This window comes from Epithele typhae (assembly GCF_022376455.1).
Source record: "Epithele typhae strain CBS 203.58 chromosome Unknown BXZ73scaffold_29, whole genome shotgun sequence".
NCBI classification, from domain to species: Eukaryota; Fungi; Basidiomycota; class Agaricomycetes; order Polyporales; family Epitheliaceae; genus Epithele; species Epithele typhae.
The window spans coordinates 97,047-109,171 of NW_025954220.1; the positions used below are offsets into that span (position 1 = coordinate 97,047).

General features: G+C 56.7%; 2 protein-coding genes across 2 annotated transcripts; one reads left to right on the forward strand and one right to left on the reverse strand.

Annotated features, from left to right (window-relative positions):
• Nucleotides 1–4,077: 4,077 nt before the first annotated feature.
• Nucleotides 4,078–5,362, reverse strand: BXZ73DRAFT_90379 (mitochondrial carrier; the record flags this gene model as incomplete). Its single annotated transcript, XM_048025614.1, has 6 exons — nt 4,078–4,264; nt 4,316–4,720; nt 4,770–4,947; nt 5,000–5,027; nt 5,080–5,192; nt 5,254–5,362. The coding sequence occupies 6 exons, from the start codon at nt 5,360–5,362 to the stop codon at nt 4,078–4,080; spliced, it is 1,020 nt and encodes a 339-aa protein (XP_047877143.1).
• Nucleotides 5,363–6,897: 1,535 nt separating this feature from the next.
• BXZ73DRAFT_78088 (SNF2 family N-terminal domain-containing protein) lies at nt 6,898–10,919 on the forward strand (the record flags this gene model as incomplete). The annotated part of the gene is made up of 12 exons (XM_048022809.1): nt 6,898–6,930; nt 7,016–8,294; nt 8,346–8,813; nt 8,866–8,950; nt 9,000–9,228; nt 9,281–9,415; nt 9,466–9,633; nt 9,688–9,904; nt 9,949–10,127; nt 10,176–10,295; nt 10,335–10,549; nt 10,610–10,919. 12 exons carry the CDS (start codon nt 6,898–6,900, stop codon nt 10,917–10,919), a joined length of 3,438 nt encoding a protein of 1,145 aa, XP_047877144.1.
• Between the last annotated feature and the right edge of the window lie 1,206 nt (nt 10,920–12,125).

Sequence of the window (12,125 nt, forward strand, 5' to 3'; positions counted from 1 at the left end):
CGCCGAATAAGCTGGCGCGATGCATGGGCGCACCCACCGCGCCCGGGGCGTCTGTGCCATGTCAAGCTCGACGCTCCGCCGGCCATTCTCCCTTGTTGTCGTACGTAAGGCGCGAGACCAGCGCAGCGCAGCGCCGCTGGCAATTCCACCTGGATCATCATGAGTGCTCGAAAAGGAAGAGTACGGGCGGAAACTACGCGACAGACCTTTCCCCCGGATTGACTCCAACGTGCTCCGCAGCCCGTATCCACAGGGGAGCGCCGACGACGCTGGGCGAAGACCAAGGCCTGTGCGAGCGCGGGTGTTCACACCACTGTCGTAGCGTGCCAGCACGCGGTCTTTCCCCGGCCTTTGAGTTGTCCATGAACACCGGGACGCTCATCAGAGCCGTGGACGTCTTGGCGCGCGAAGGAAAGGCCGTACCGCAGGAAGATAGGGCGTCCCGAGCACTTCTCCAGGGACATCGGCGCATGCCTACCGATGCGACGCGAGGGTGCCCTCCGCGGGCCGCGAATGCTGATGTTCAATTCATCGGCGGCCTAAATCGAGTGTGCTCCGACGAGGCACGGGCACGATGCACGCGAATCCTGCAGAGGAGCATTGTCAGTGCCTTGTAGACCGACGTTCGGGCGGACGATAGCCTATGCGCTTGGCACTCCCCATTGGAGGCAAACGGAAGGCCCCACGTACCCGCGCGCGAACGAGTTAAGCAAACGGATTTCCCACCAACGTCCCGGACGCTATGCGGGGACCCGGCTATCTGCCTTGGCTGAAGGAATGCCAATCGCGTGCGCCGAGCAAGTAATGGGCTGGTCAGTGCACGATGACCAAGGAGCCACCGGAACGGACGCTGGCTACTCACTTCATCGGATGCGACCTTTGGCGATGCGATGCCTCAGACAGCGAGCAGCCAAGCCATCACCGAGGAAGCACAGGATGGGACCGTCGCAGACGCTGTGAAAGCGTGTCCGAGTTCCGCAGAGGCCGTTCGCAACGGGATCGCCGCCGTCGCCAAGCCAAACCCAGAATCGTACTCCGCCGCCCGGCTGCGTCGGATCTCAAACCTGTGAAGTCGGAGTTTGAACTGATCTTCTCCCGCGCGCCTCTGGCGTAGACTGCTCAACCGCCCCCACAATCATGCAGAGAAAGCCGTGTAACCGCCAACGCCTTCCTCAGCATATCTATTAATATATCCTCAAATTTAATACATGCTTCTACGTCTCGCATGCACCCCGTCTCAACCCGGATGCCCTCAGCGCCATATGGGGATATTCTATCGTCTGCGGCGGATCTTTGTTGCCGCGGGGATCATACATCGTTAACGACCCTTACGCGCAGTAACTTTGCAATATACCTGTTCTTTACATGGGTACAATCTAGTACCGAGGATCTCGTGGTCTGGGAGGAAATGCTTGGCCTCTCGTTACCCATACATGCTGAAGCGTTTATTCTACGGCTTGGCAGAATAGGTGCCGACATCCTCAACATTGAATGCATCCGCCAGCCATACATGACGACGTCGGCTTCACCACGCTGATCCGCGCGTCCATGTGAAGCCTCACTGCAGATCGCTGCAGGTGGTATCGTTGCAGATGTCCAGCATGCGTGCCTCCATCCTTCCACTGCCAAATCCCATCAGACCTGTGATGAAAGAGTTCGATGCCCAGATTTCAGGGGACAACGTCGGAGAGAATACGAGACTGCAGTTGGACGGGAGTTTTTCCGACTCACTGGGCCATTGCCATCCAAGAAGCGAACAGTTGCGCACCGAGATAATGATGAGATAACGTGCAACGGCGTGTGCGTTCTGTTTGACATCTCCCCGGATAGATCTCTTGACATCGCTGCCCCGATTTGTCCGCGAGCAGGAGGCGATTTCGAATCAGGGCATGGCGGTCGAGTGGTCCGAGGTCGGAAGGCGAAGACGGCGGAGAGCCACGCTCGCGCCGGTTCCCTGACGCTGAGGTCGATGATTGGGCGGCGGATGTGCTGTATACCCGTCTCTTGGGCTCGGCGTCGCAAGCGCACGGCTGGAGAAGTCGCCGTGGTCGAGAGCTGGCCGAAGGTCCAAGGCAAGCCTTGAGACTAGTGAAGTGCCGCGGGAGAATCAGGGCGAGGAGGGGGCTGGTTGTCGACTGTTGTCGACCGTGGTATGTGGCGTCGTTGACCCTGGTCGACCGGCAAACTGCAGCTGGGTTTGTTCACCGGGGGTCGAGACAAGGTCGTCGGGGTGCCGGCAGACGTCGAGGTCGACTGCGGTCTGTGTGTCGCAGTCCAGAAGGAAATTCGAGGGCGGGTCAGCAGGCCAGGGGCGCAGGCCAGCCTGCGCGCCCTCCCCTCCCGCTCTCCCGGACGACGTATGTTCGGAGCCATCTCTGCCGGCGGTGGGAGCGAGGCTGTGGAGGGTGTGAACCCGTCAGAAAGGCGCGCGTCAACGAAGCTTTCTACGAGAAAGTCCTTGGCGCATCAATTGGGCAATTCTGACCGTGAACAATGGAGTCGCTCAGACGCACCGAACGTATGGCTCCTACCGGATCGGGGGAGCCGCATGGACCCATCCTGCCAGCTGCAGGACTGGCCCTCGCCGGCGTCGGGTTCAGAGCTGCCATTGAGTACGTCCACGGCGCCGCATGGCTGCTACTCGACCGGGCTTCCAGGATCACGCGGACGGCTGCCCACAAAAAACACGTCAGTGAAAGCGGCACGAAGAGCTGCAAAGGCGCTACGATAGTGGGGGAGTTGAATCATCCACGGAGGATTGCCCTGAGCCAGGGGCAGGGTGCGCGTTCGAGTGACCCCGGCGTCCTCGATACCGCTCGGGCGCTGGTGCACGCACTCGACCGCGTAGGAAGAGGACTTCCGAAGTCTTCACGACACCCACATGGACCGCAAACCCGCCCGGGGCGCGATAGTCGGCCGTCCGATAGAAGGCGCGCTCTGCCCTCAACCCCGCCCGCGGACGCAGCGGGGCTGCCGAGGGCCCGCACTTCGCTGAATGGACGCGGAGACCCCGGGGCGAGCGGCGGGCACGGGTCGTAGGGCCGGACGACTTCGCGCGAAAGGCTGGCGAAGCTGAAGGCTAACAGGGAGCAACGACATCGGAGTGGCCCCCGAGCGCCGGGCTTGTGCTTGGCACCACCACCGTGCTGCAACACGTCATCCAGCAGGAGGACAACAGCCGCTCACCTCAGAAGGCGAGGAGAAGTACGTTCGTGACTGCTGACAAAGTTTGCGACTCGCCCGGAGGAAAGGGGATTCTCAGAGCGACCCATGCATTGTCGGGCGACGCGACAGCTCGGGCGGCGCGCGGCGCATCGAGAGGCGGGAGAACGTTCTATGGGCGTCGGGAGTCGGGCGGCGGTGGGACAGAGCGAACTGGATCGAGCTCTGTGCGTGCCCCGACCTGGCATAGACAACTACATTTCGGGATTGGCTCGAGGGTGCTCGGGCGGTCAGGAAGCACTCACAGCCCTGCGGTGCGCGCGACCATCCGTGGCCCGCGTCAGCTCCATGAGCGTGCATTCATGTGTCTCTCGCAGAGATCGACGGATTCGGCGGTGGATAAAGCCTGAGAGTCAATAATGACGATGACGACCGGCGGGACTTCCTAAAGATCGAGCGTGACGTACCTGCATGGCTTACGGCCCTGTGCGGTCCTTCTGATGCTTGCGAGCCCCCTCCCCCGATGGCGCAATTTTTGTCAAATCGCGAGGGAGCGTTATGTACTCGGAACGCTCTTCAGTTACTCTTCACAAGACAGCGCTCCCGGTATCGGTGAACATTGTGACACCCGCTACGCGCATGAACGCCGAGAAGTACCAACACTAGGGCACGAGTGACAGCTATCAAGGCGCGTAGTCCTGTATCAACATATGAGACAGCGTCATGACACGGCAAACTTCAAAACCACCGACCACAACACGGGGGCGTATAGCGCTTCTGACGATCACGCAACGATCACATAAATATGACGAGTTACAATTGGTCCTGATCCTTTGTACATGAACATACTCGAGTCCGTTGCTTAAAGTTATACTTCAGCGAAGTATGGTACGAAACAACTCATACTCACTGACATTAGTTGCCGGCACCTGCACCTGTGCCATATGGGTCTACGGCCACCACACCCGCCGCCACCGCGGACAGGATCGCGGCAGCCATCGAAACCCACCAAGCGCGATACAGCGTCTGCCATCCTTCCTCGTCTATGATGCACTTGACGCAGTCCACGAACCCGACGTAAGGGTCCTTCTCGTGACGAAGCCTAGTGTTTGTTGCTCAGTAAGTGAGGTGACGTTAAGGCGCGGTAACTTACCCAATCACATCCTCCTCTTGTCCGGAGTACTCGGCATACTCCGGCGCCTCAATGGCATCATCTTCCACTTCTTGCTCCACAGAGTTATACTCGGACGCCGAGTGATTGCGTTGGATAGCGAGCTTCGTGGCCATGACTTCCAAGGGGCAGATGATAGCAACGCTGAGCATCTCAATGGCGACGTATACACCGAACTTGAACGGCGAAAACGTCTCGCCGCCTAGCAGCAGAGCTCGGGATCCTTGCAGTATGATCACGGTGTAGGCGATGTGGAAAACTTCGGTCAAAAGAAGCCCGGGAGTGAAGTACAACACCCATGGACGACGGCGCTCCGTTGGCGTAAGGAGGATGCGGAGAGAAAACATGGGTCGGAGGTATGGGAGTCGGTACGGCGTTACAATGGCTCTAGAAAGGAGTCAGGCTATCGTAGGGATAATTTAAGAGCGCTACATACCGGTAGGTGATTATAGCAGCCGGTAGAGCGATGATCATGCCGAAGACGGCGAACATAAACATCGCAAGCAGACTGGACTCGGGACCGGGGTCAACGCGCCCATGGCGGGCAATTTGGCGGCTGTCCAGCGTAAGGACGGCGAACAAAGTGACCACCGACGTGGATAGAGCGGTGGGCACTGAATGTAAAGTTGGAAGTGTTGACAATTCCACCAGAACAAGAAGACTCACTGAGGCCCTTGTACAAGCCGGCCCAACCCTGTACGCAACTGATAAGCTGCCAGTCGTAACAGAGCCCGTGGAGAACTCGCCTCAATGCGGTATACACGCCTCAGCATTCCGAAGAACGAAGTGACGACTGGGCCTGTATGCACACTGACATTCCCCTCTGTGTCGAGTTGAAGCGCTTTGGGGTTGTAGTTCGCTGTGTTGACCAACGTCAGCAGGGGCTGCGGGTAGCGCGAGAGGGCGAACGGAATACGTACCTCGGAGCCTAACCAAAGCTCCCGTAAGAGGGACTGACACCGTGAGCGAGAGTGCGAGAGAAACGGGAAGCCAGATCAAGAGGAGAAAGAAGTCCCCGATTCCGGCCATGGCGAGCAGATGGTGGTATGAGACGAGGGTGACGCACGTCGTCGAGCGCGTCTCTGGCGATGAGCTCGGGTCTCTGGACTGCGCGCCGCAGCGGCGTGCCGGCCCACAGCCACCCGGCACCGCCAGCCAAAGCCGCCGAAACTGGGACCCAGGCTTTCTCAGGCCGCTCTCTCCACAACCACCATCTCTCCCCATCGATGGCTCCCTCCGCTGTTTTTTCGCCCATCGTCGTATTGCCGCATGGGCTTCAAACTCACCTCGATGGCGATACTTCAACGAACATTGACTGGTACCACTGGCACATCACACTTGGTGAGCCGTGGTGATGTTACAGTCGCTGACGTGGCGGAAGTGTTCGTCAAGATTCGCATAATTCTCTGCTGGTGCGAATGCGAAGCTCCCCAGCACGATTTTGGTTTACAGTAACCGAAGCGACTGCAACGGTTGCAGTCGACGCACACACTGGATGTGCATGCCACCAATACGCTTATACGGCCTGGTCATCAATGTGGATGTTCAGGTAGGTGGGACGCCAATCACTACTCTGGTCACGTCTTTATCATGTTGTCGCAGATCGTTTTGCTCTCCAGACTCTGAGCGTGCGCGGACGCTTGATGCGACCCTGTTCTCAGCACATCCCCGTCGGGGTTGCTGTTTTTCGCTCATTCATATTTTATATCGGTAAGCGTATGCCCCGTACCTACTTCGGCAGACTTGTTTCTCACAGGAAGATGTTCTCGTTTCAGATCATGATTCAGCAGGCGTTGGACCTCATGGCTGGATCCCTTGAGAATCGCCATACCGCTAGGGCAGGAAGTGGACAATCAGGTGCTTTCGATCGTCCGCCGGTATTGCGGAGAAATCTGGACAACCCCTTGGGAAAGTCGACTTCGTTTCTCCACTATTACCCGACGTTCAAGTTCAGTATGAAGACGACGCCAACCGATCGGGAGTTCGAGTTCCCGAACGATGCATGGGCTAGGTCTATGGACGAAGGTGTGCCGACTCTCCTCAACGCACTGTATAGCTTCTGCATTTCCATCGTATCCTATGCTTGTTCTTCTCCTGCAATTGTCTCTGAACCGACGGTGTCCGGTACTTGGCCACTGACGTTGGTCAGTGTCCATTAGTTCTTTGTATAAAAGTGGTTGGTATTTGTGCCCAGTCGTACCGCAATATATTTCATCCTGCCCTCTTATACGTGCGTCCATGTACTAGTGTGACGGTCTGTACGTTGTTCGAAGTGTTCAGTGCCTCATGCATCGTTCACCAACGTCTGAGGTCAGGATGTCGGCTACTGTCAGCCGAAAAGTAGCAGTCATTCATGCTCATGTCTGTCGGTCGTGTGCATGCAACTTGGGTACAGTCGGACGACGTTCTGTGAGCGTCCGCCGCCACACCAGTTTGACTCTCCGACGGGAGCCACATCATTAGGGTTCTCTGCCTTGTTGTCTATCTCCCACCTCCCGGCCGGCCGCCTTGGCCTTCCCCTCCCCCCTCATATTCACCTTCGGCCCTGGCTGACATCTAGCACAATGTCCCTTGGCCCTGAAGCTGCAGCTGCGAGGGTAAGACATTGTCGTCCTGAACAAGCAGAGTCGCGGTGGACTGACCGCACCCACCTGGCTGCGCTCCACCGTCCTGTCCCCACAGAAAGCAGCTTTAGAGCAGCTGAAGTTCAAAAAGGTACAAAAGAAACAGGGCACGTCTCTGTCCAACTTAGCTGCCCCCTCATCCCCGTCGTGGACGAGCTCGGGGGCCATTGCCAACACCGCGGTCCCTGCGCCAACCCAGTCCCGGGATGCTACAGCCACATCGCGCTACTTCCCTCCTCCTCCATCCTCCTCGGCGAAGATACTTGTACCCAACTCCAGTCCTCTTCGCACCGATCCCCAAGATGCACCCGTGGCTACTGCCAGCGCATGGGATCTGTTCAAAGATGACGTTCCCGGTCTGTCGCAATCCAACTCTCCTACGCGTCCTGGATCCCTAGCCTCCGACCCGCTTGCCATGTCCAGTGGCTTCCGCGTACCGAACGGCGTGTCAAGCGCGTCGTCCACGCGTCCTTCGTCCTCGTCGAGCCGGAAGATGTCTCAGATGGACGATGCGGAGGATGGCGATCGCCCAAGGAAGAGGCTTAACACTGGGCCGACTACGTCGCGGGACCCCATCGACTTCCTTTCCCCCGCCTCTCCAGAAGTCCAGACCTCTGCGAATCGTCGCCATGCTGGTACCCCTTCACTTTCGTCTATGTCTCTCTCTTCCGACGAGTCCATGGTCGATCCGAGAGAGTCGGTCAACGGTACGTCCAGGACTCGCATCATTCGCCGTGCCGCCGTCCCTCCTTCCACGGCAAGTCAGCCTTCGCCCTCCTCCAAAACCACACCCGACGACGATCCCCGCTTCACGACTTTTCGTCTCACGCATATCGAACGCGAGCCGTCGGACGTGCGTGCGGCATGGCGAGTGGCGGGCGGCGACGAGTCGAAGGCCTCCGCCCTGCTCAAGAATCCTTACTGGAAGCCACCTGTGGAGACGCCTCCGCCTAAGGAGCGCGATTCGGTCGCCGAAACAGGACGCGTGAAAGAGGTTGTGGAAGCGAACAAGGCGCAGCGTCTCGCAGTCAGAGAGAAGGGCAAAAAGTCGATGATCTACCGAAACCGCACCCTGGACGGCAAGCCGGTCGGCGATGCCGTCCCCGAAACCCCCCCTGCTTCGAAGGCGCCACTTATGGTCGTGGACTCTCCCATGAGTCCCGAGCTTATGCGTCCGCGCAAGCGGCTAAAGCGCAAGGTAGTCACGTCGGATTCCGAGGATGGCTATGAGGACAGCGATGCCAGCTCGGACATTCATGAACGCGCAAGTCTGGATCAGCAGCGTGCTCTCGACTATTTCAACGAAACGTCGGCAGAAGGTTTGCAAGAGTTGACGGGTAAGCCGGCTGCCCTTGTCTTCTCACTGCTGGACTCACATGCCCGAGCAGGCTGCACACCCGAGCAGGCCACCAAGATCATCGAACTCCGACCTTACGTCTCCATCGAGGACCTAAACTCCAAGTTGAGCCAAGGGAAGAAGAAGGCAGGCCCCGCCGGTGTCAGCTCTAGAATGTTCGAAGACAGCGCGGCGATCTTCAAGGGATATCACAAGGTCGACAGCATTCTCGAGGATTGCGAGAAGATTGGTACTTCGCTGAGGACGGAGATCGCGTCGTGGACCCATAGCAAGGGGAAGGAGCGCGAGGGATCCCGTGCTTCCTCGGTGTTGGACAACGATGGCGTTATCTCGCTCACCCACATCGAAGGTTCATTGGACAAGCCGAAGTACTATATGAACAACCCGCCAGCCCTACTTCAAGAGGGCGTCCTCCTCAAGGACTACCAGATGATTGGCGTGAATTGGCTTAGTCTATTGTATCAGAAGAGTTTGAGCTGCATTCTTGCTGATGAAATGGGTGAGTGACTTCATTTCTTGACCTCCTTTTTGAAGTTGACCGGTTGTTTCAGGATTGGGCAAGACTGTGCAAGTCATTAGCTTCTTCGCTCATCTCAAGGAACGTGGCCGGAATGGCCCTCACCTTGTGATCGTTCCGTAAGCTGATCCTCATATTCTTCATACATGCGGGCTGAACGGCCCACAGATCTTCTACTCTGGAGAATTGGTGTAGAGAATTCCAGAAGTTTGTTGGAGACGGCATCACCGTCGAAACATATTACGCTGACAAGAATGAGCGGCCACGCCTCAGAGAGAGGTTGAACGACACTGTTGCAACCCAGAAGACAGGGGGATGGAATGTACTCGTAACAACCTATCAGCTGGCCACTGGCGACGACCATGACCGCAAGTTCTTCCGGAAGATGGATTGGGACGTATGTATATCCGAGGACGACGCAGAATGCGTTCGCTCATCCACCTTGACAGACGTGTGTGTACGACGAGGGCCACATGCTCAAGAACTTCCAGTCTCAACGCTATCAAGCTCTGCTCCGGTACAAGTGCCGATGGCGATTATTGCTCACCGGCACGCCTCTCCAAAACAACTTGCAAGAACTTGTGGTGTGTATTTGACGTGTGCTTGAAATTTCATTGCTAACTTCACGTTCTAGTCTCTGATGAACTTCATTCTCCCGGATCATTTTGCCGACAGCTTCGACTCTCTACGCGCAGTCTTCAAGACCAAGGGAGACTCCAAGGTCACCTTACTTGCTCAGCAGCGTGTATCAAGAGCCAAGAAGATGATGACACCTTTTGTTCTGCGGCGGCGCAAAGACCAAGTATGTTCCGACGACTCTGATGCATGTGTACTGTATGCTCATACTCTCGGTCAGGTGCTCTCGGACCTGCCCAAGAAGACAGAACGCATCGAGTGGTGTGATATGACTTCGCTCCAGAAGTCCATCTACAACGAAGCGCTGCTTCGGTCACGAAAGACTGTCTTCGACCTCGAGGAGAACTCCAACTCGGCGGAGACGTCTGACGCTGCAGCTAACGGGCGTGGCAAACCGGCGAAGAAGACCCGTGCAAAGCTCGGACCAAGGACAAGATGTACCTCGAGAACAGCTCCAACGTTCTCATGGATCTCCGCAAAGCGTCATCACATCCCATGCTTTTCCGCCGGCGCTTCTCGGAAGAAACACTTGCCTCCATGGCCAGGATGCTTTTGAAGGAGCCAGACTTCAAGAAGCGGGGGGCGATCTACGACTATGTCAAGGAGGATCTGGAGGTCATGTCCGACGCCGAGTTGCAGGAGTACTGCAAGACCTACAAGGTGTGTCTGTCTCCAGATCGCGTGGGTCTATACTGAAACGGGCTTTAGTCTCTGCGGAGATTCGTGCAGGATGAGGACTGTTATCTTGAGGCTGGCAAGATTAAGGTCCTCATGAATCTTCTTGAACAATACAAGAACGAGGGTCGTCGGATACTTATCTTCTCGCAGGTATGTGTTCTGACACTTTGTCGATGTTGTGACTGATAGCATATCGTGCAGTTCACACAACTTTTGGATATTCTCGAGAAAATCTTCGAGCTCAAGAAGATCAAGTACACCCTGCTTACAGGAACCACACCTGTCGACGTCCGACAGTCTCTGGTTGATGAGTTCAATGAGGATGAGAGCATCTCGGTCTTCCTTCTCTCGACTAAAGCGGGTGGTATGGGTATCAACCTGACTGCGGCGAGTGTTGTCATCATGTGAGCCTCCTCGATGTCAGACTGTCTGGGAGGCCGAGCTGACGTTTCCATCGGTTGCAGGTATGATCAGGACTTCAATCCTCACAACGACAAACAGGCTCAGGATCGCGCATATCGGATAGGGCAGAAGCGAGACGTCGACGTGATCAAGCTCATCACCAAGGGCTCGATTGAAGAAGACATGCTTGCTCTTGGTCAGATGAAGCTTGCCCTGGACGAAGCTGTCGCGGGAGAAGAGGGCGAGCGCGTCGAACGAGAAGTCCAGATGTCGCTGATGAGTGCGGTCCGGAAGAAGCTCACAACGGACGGCGACGTCGACATGAAGGACTGTGCCGCCACTTCAGCCACTGCTACGCCTGCCGCTGCGTGAAGAAGTGGGCTTTAATCACAGACTCGGCTTGGCAGTACATCGGAAGGCCGCAGGCTATACGCATTCATGGCTTTTGGGTTCCGTATACGGATATATCTCGCCCTCTAGAGTATACCCGCTTGTTAGTAGTAATCATCCAGTTCCCTCCCTCCTAGTCGCATCGGTGTCGCTTGTATCTATTCATGTACTGTAGAACCCACTGTCCTAGCTGTCATCGCTATCTTTCGCATCATCACTCGTGCAAGACCTCCAATCTGACTCGTTGGCTTGAGTGAGCTTCGCCGGTCGTCGTCGTCAGCTTCCGGCCCTCGCATCATACCATGGCCGTATAAGCGCGCAGGAGGCTCGCACGACTCATCTCGAACCGTGGTCGTGTTGTGATCCCCTCCAAGCCCTGGGGAAATGAAGAAATCCACAGCCCTCGGGGGGAGATGGAAACGAGCGTAACCAATAAGAAACTTTTTTCCCTTCTGCATATTCTTCGGAGTCAGTACCCAGCAAGGCGACATGACGCTTTTTCCTGGTGCACCATGCATGTACCTGAAGACTCTCATTCGACAATATTAGATTCATTGTTCACAAGAGAAATCGGTCCTTATCAATGCTCTATGTTCGTATTCCAGATGTCTGCGCTCTGACTGTGGCCCTTATATAAGGCCTACTTAAGGAGTCTATTGTAGGTGGGTGTATGGAATGCCACATTCAAGAATCCGGCCCGGTGTCACGTGGGCATGTGCTTCCACAACCCTCCGAGAGCTTGTTGAAACTGTCAACTCCGCCACTTCAGACTTCACCTTCAGTACTCACCCCTCCCACTCACCCAAGGCCGACCCGACCCACTCGATTCCACTCGCCGCAACTGGTGCATTGATTTCGACAGCATAGGGCCGTTCGCGACGTACTAGCACTGAGTCCGGCGCGATCACAGGTACCGGTAAGCCATAATCTTGTTCGATGGAGAAGACGACTTTTCACCCTGCGGTCCTTGTGATGCGCTCGCGGCATAGCCTCGGCTCGTGTTTGTCCTCGGGAAACCGCGTTTCGCTGTCGCTTGACTGTCGTTGAAGAAGCCTACCCTTTCCCTCCCGCTCGCCCTCCCTGCTCCCCCTTTTATTGCTATGGACGCCAACCCACCGCCCACGGCCAGTGACGGAGTCCGCGGTCAGCTCGCGTCGCTGACGATCGACGATCCCGGTCCAGTGCCAC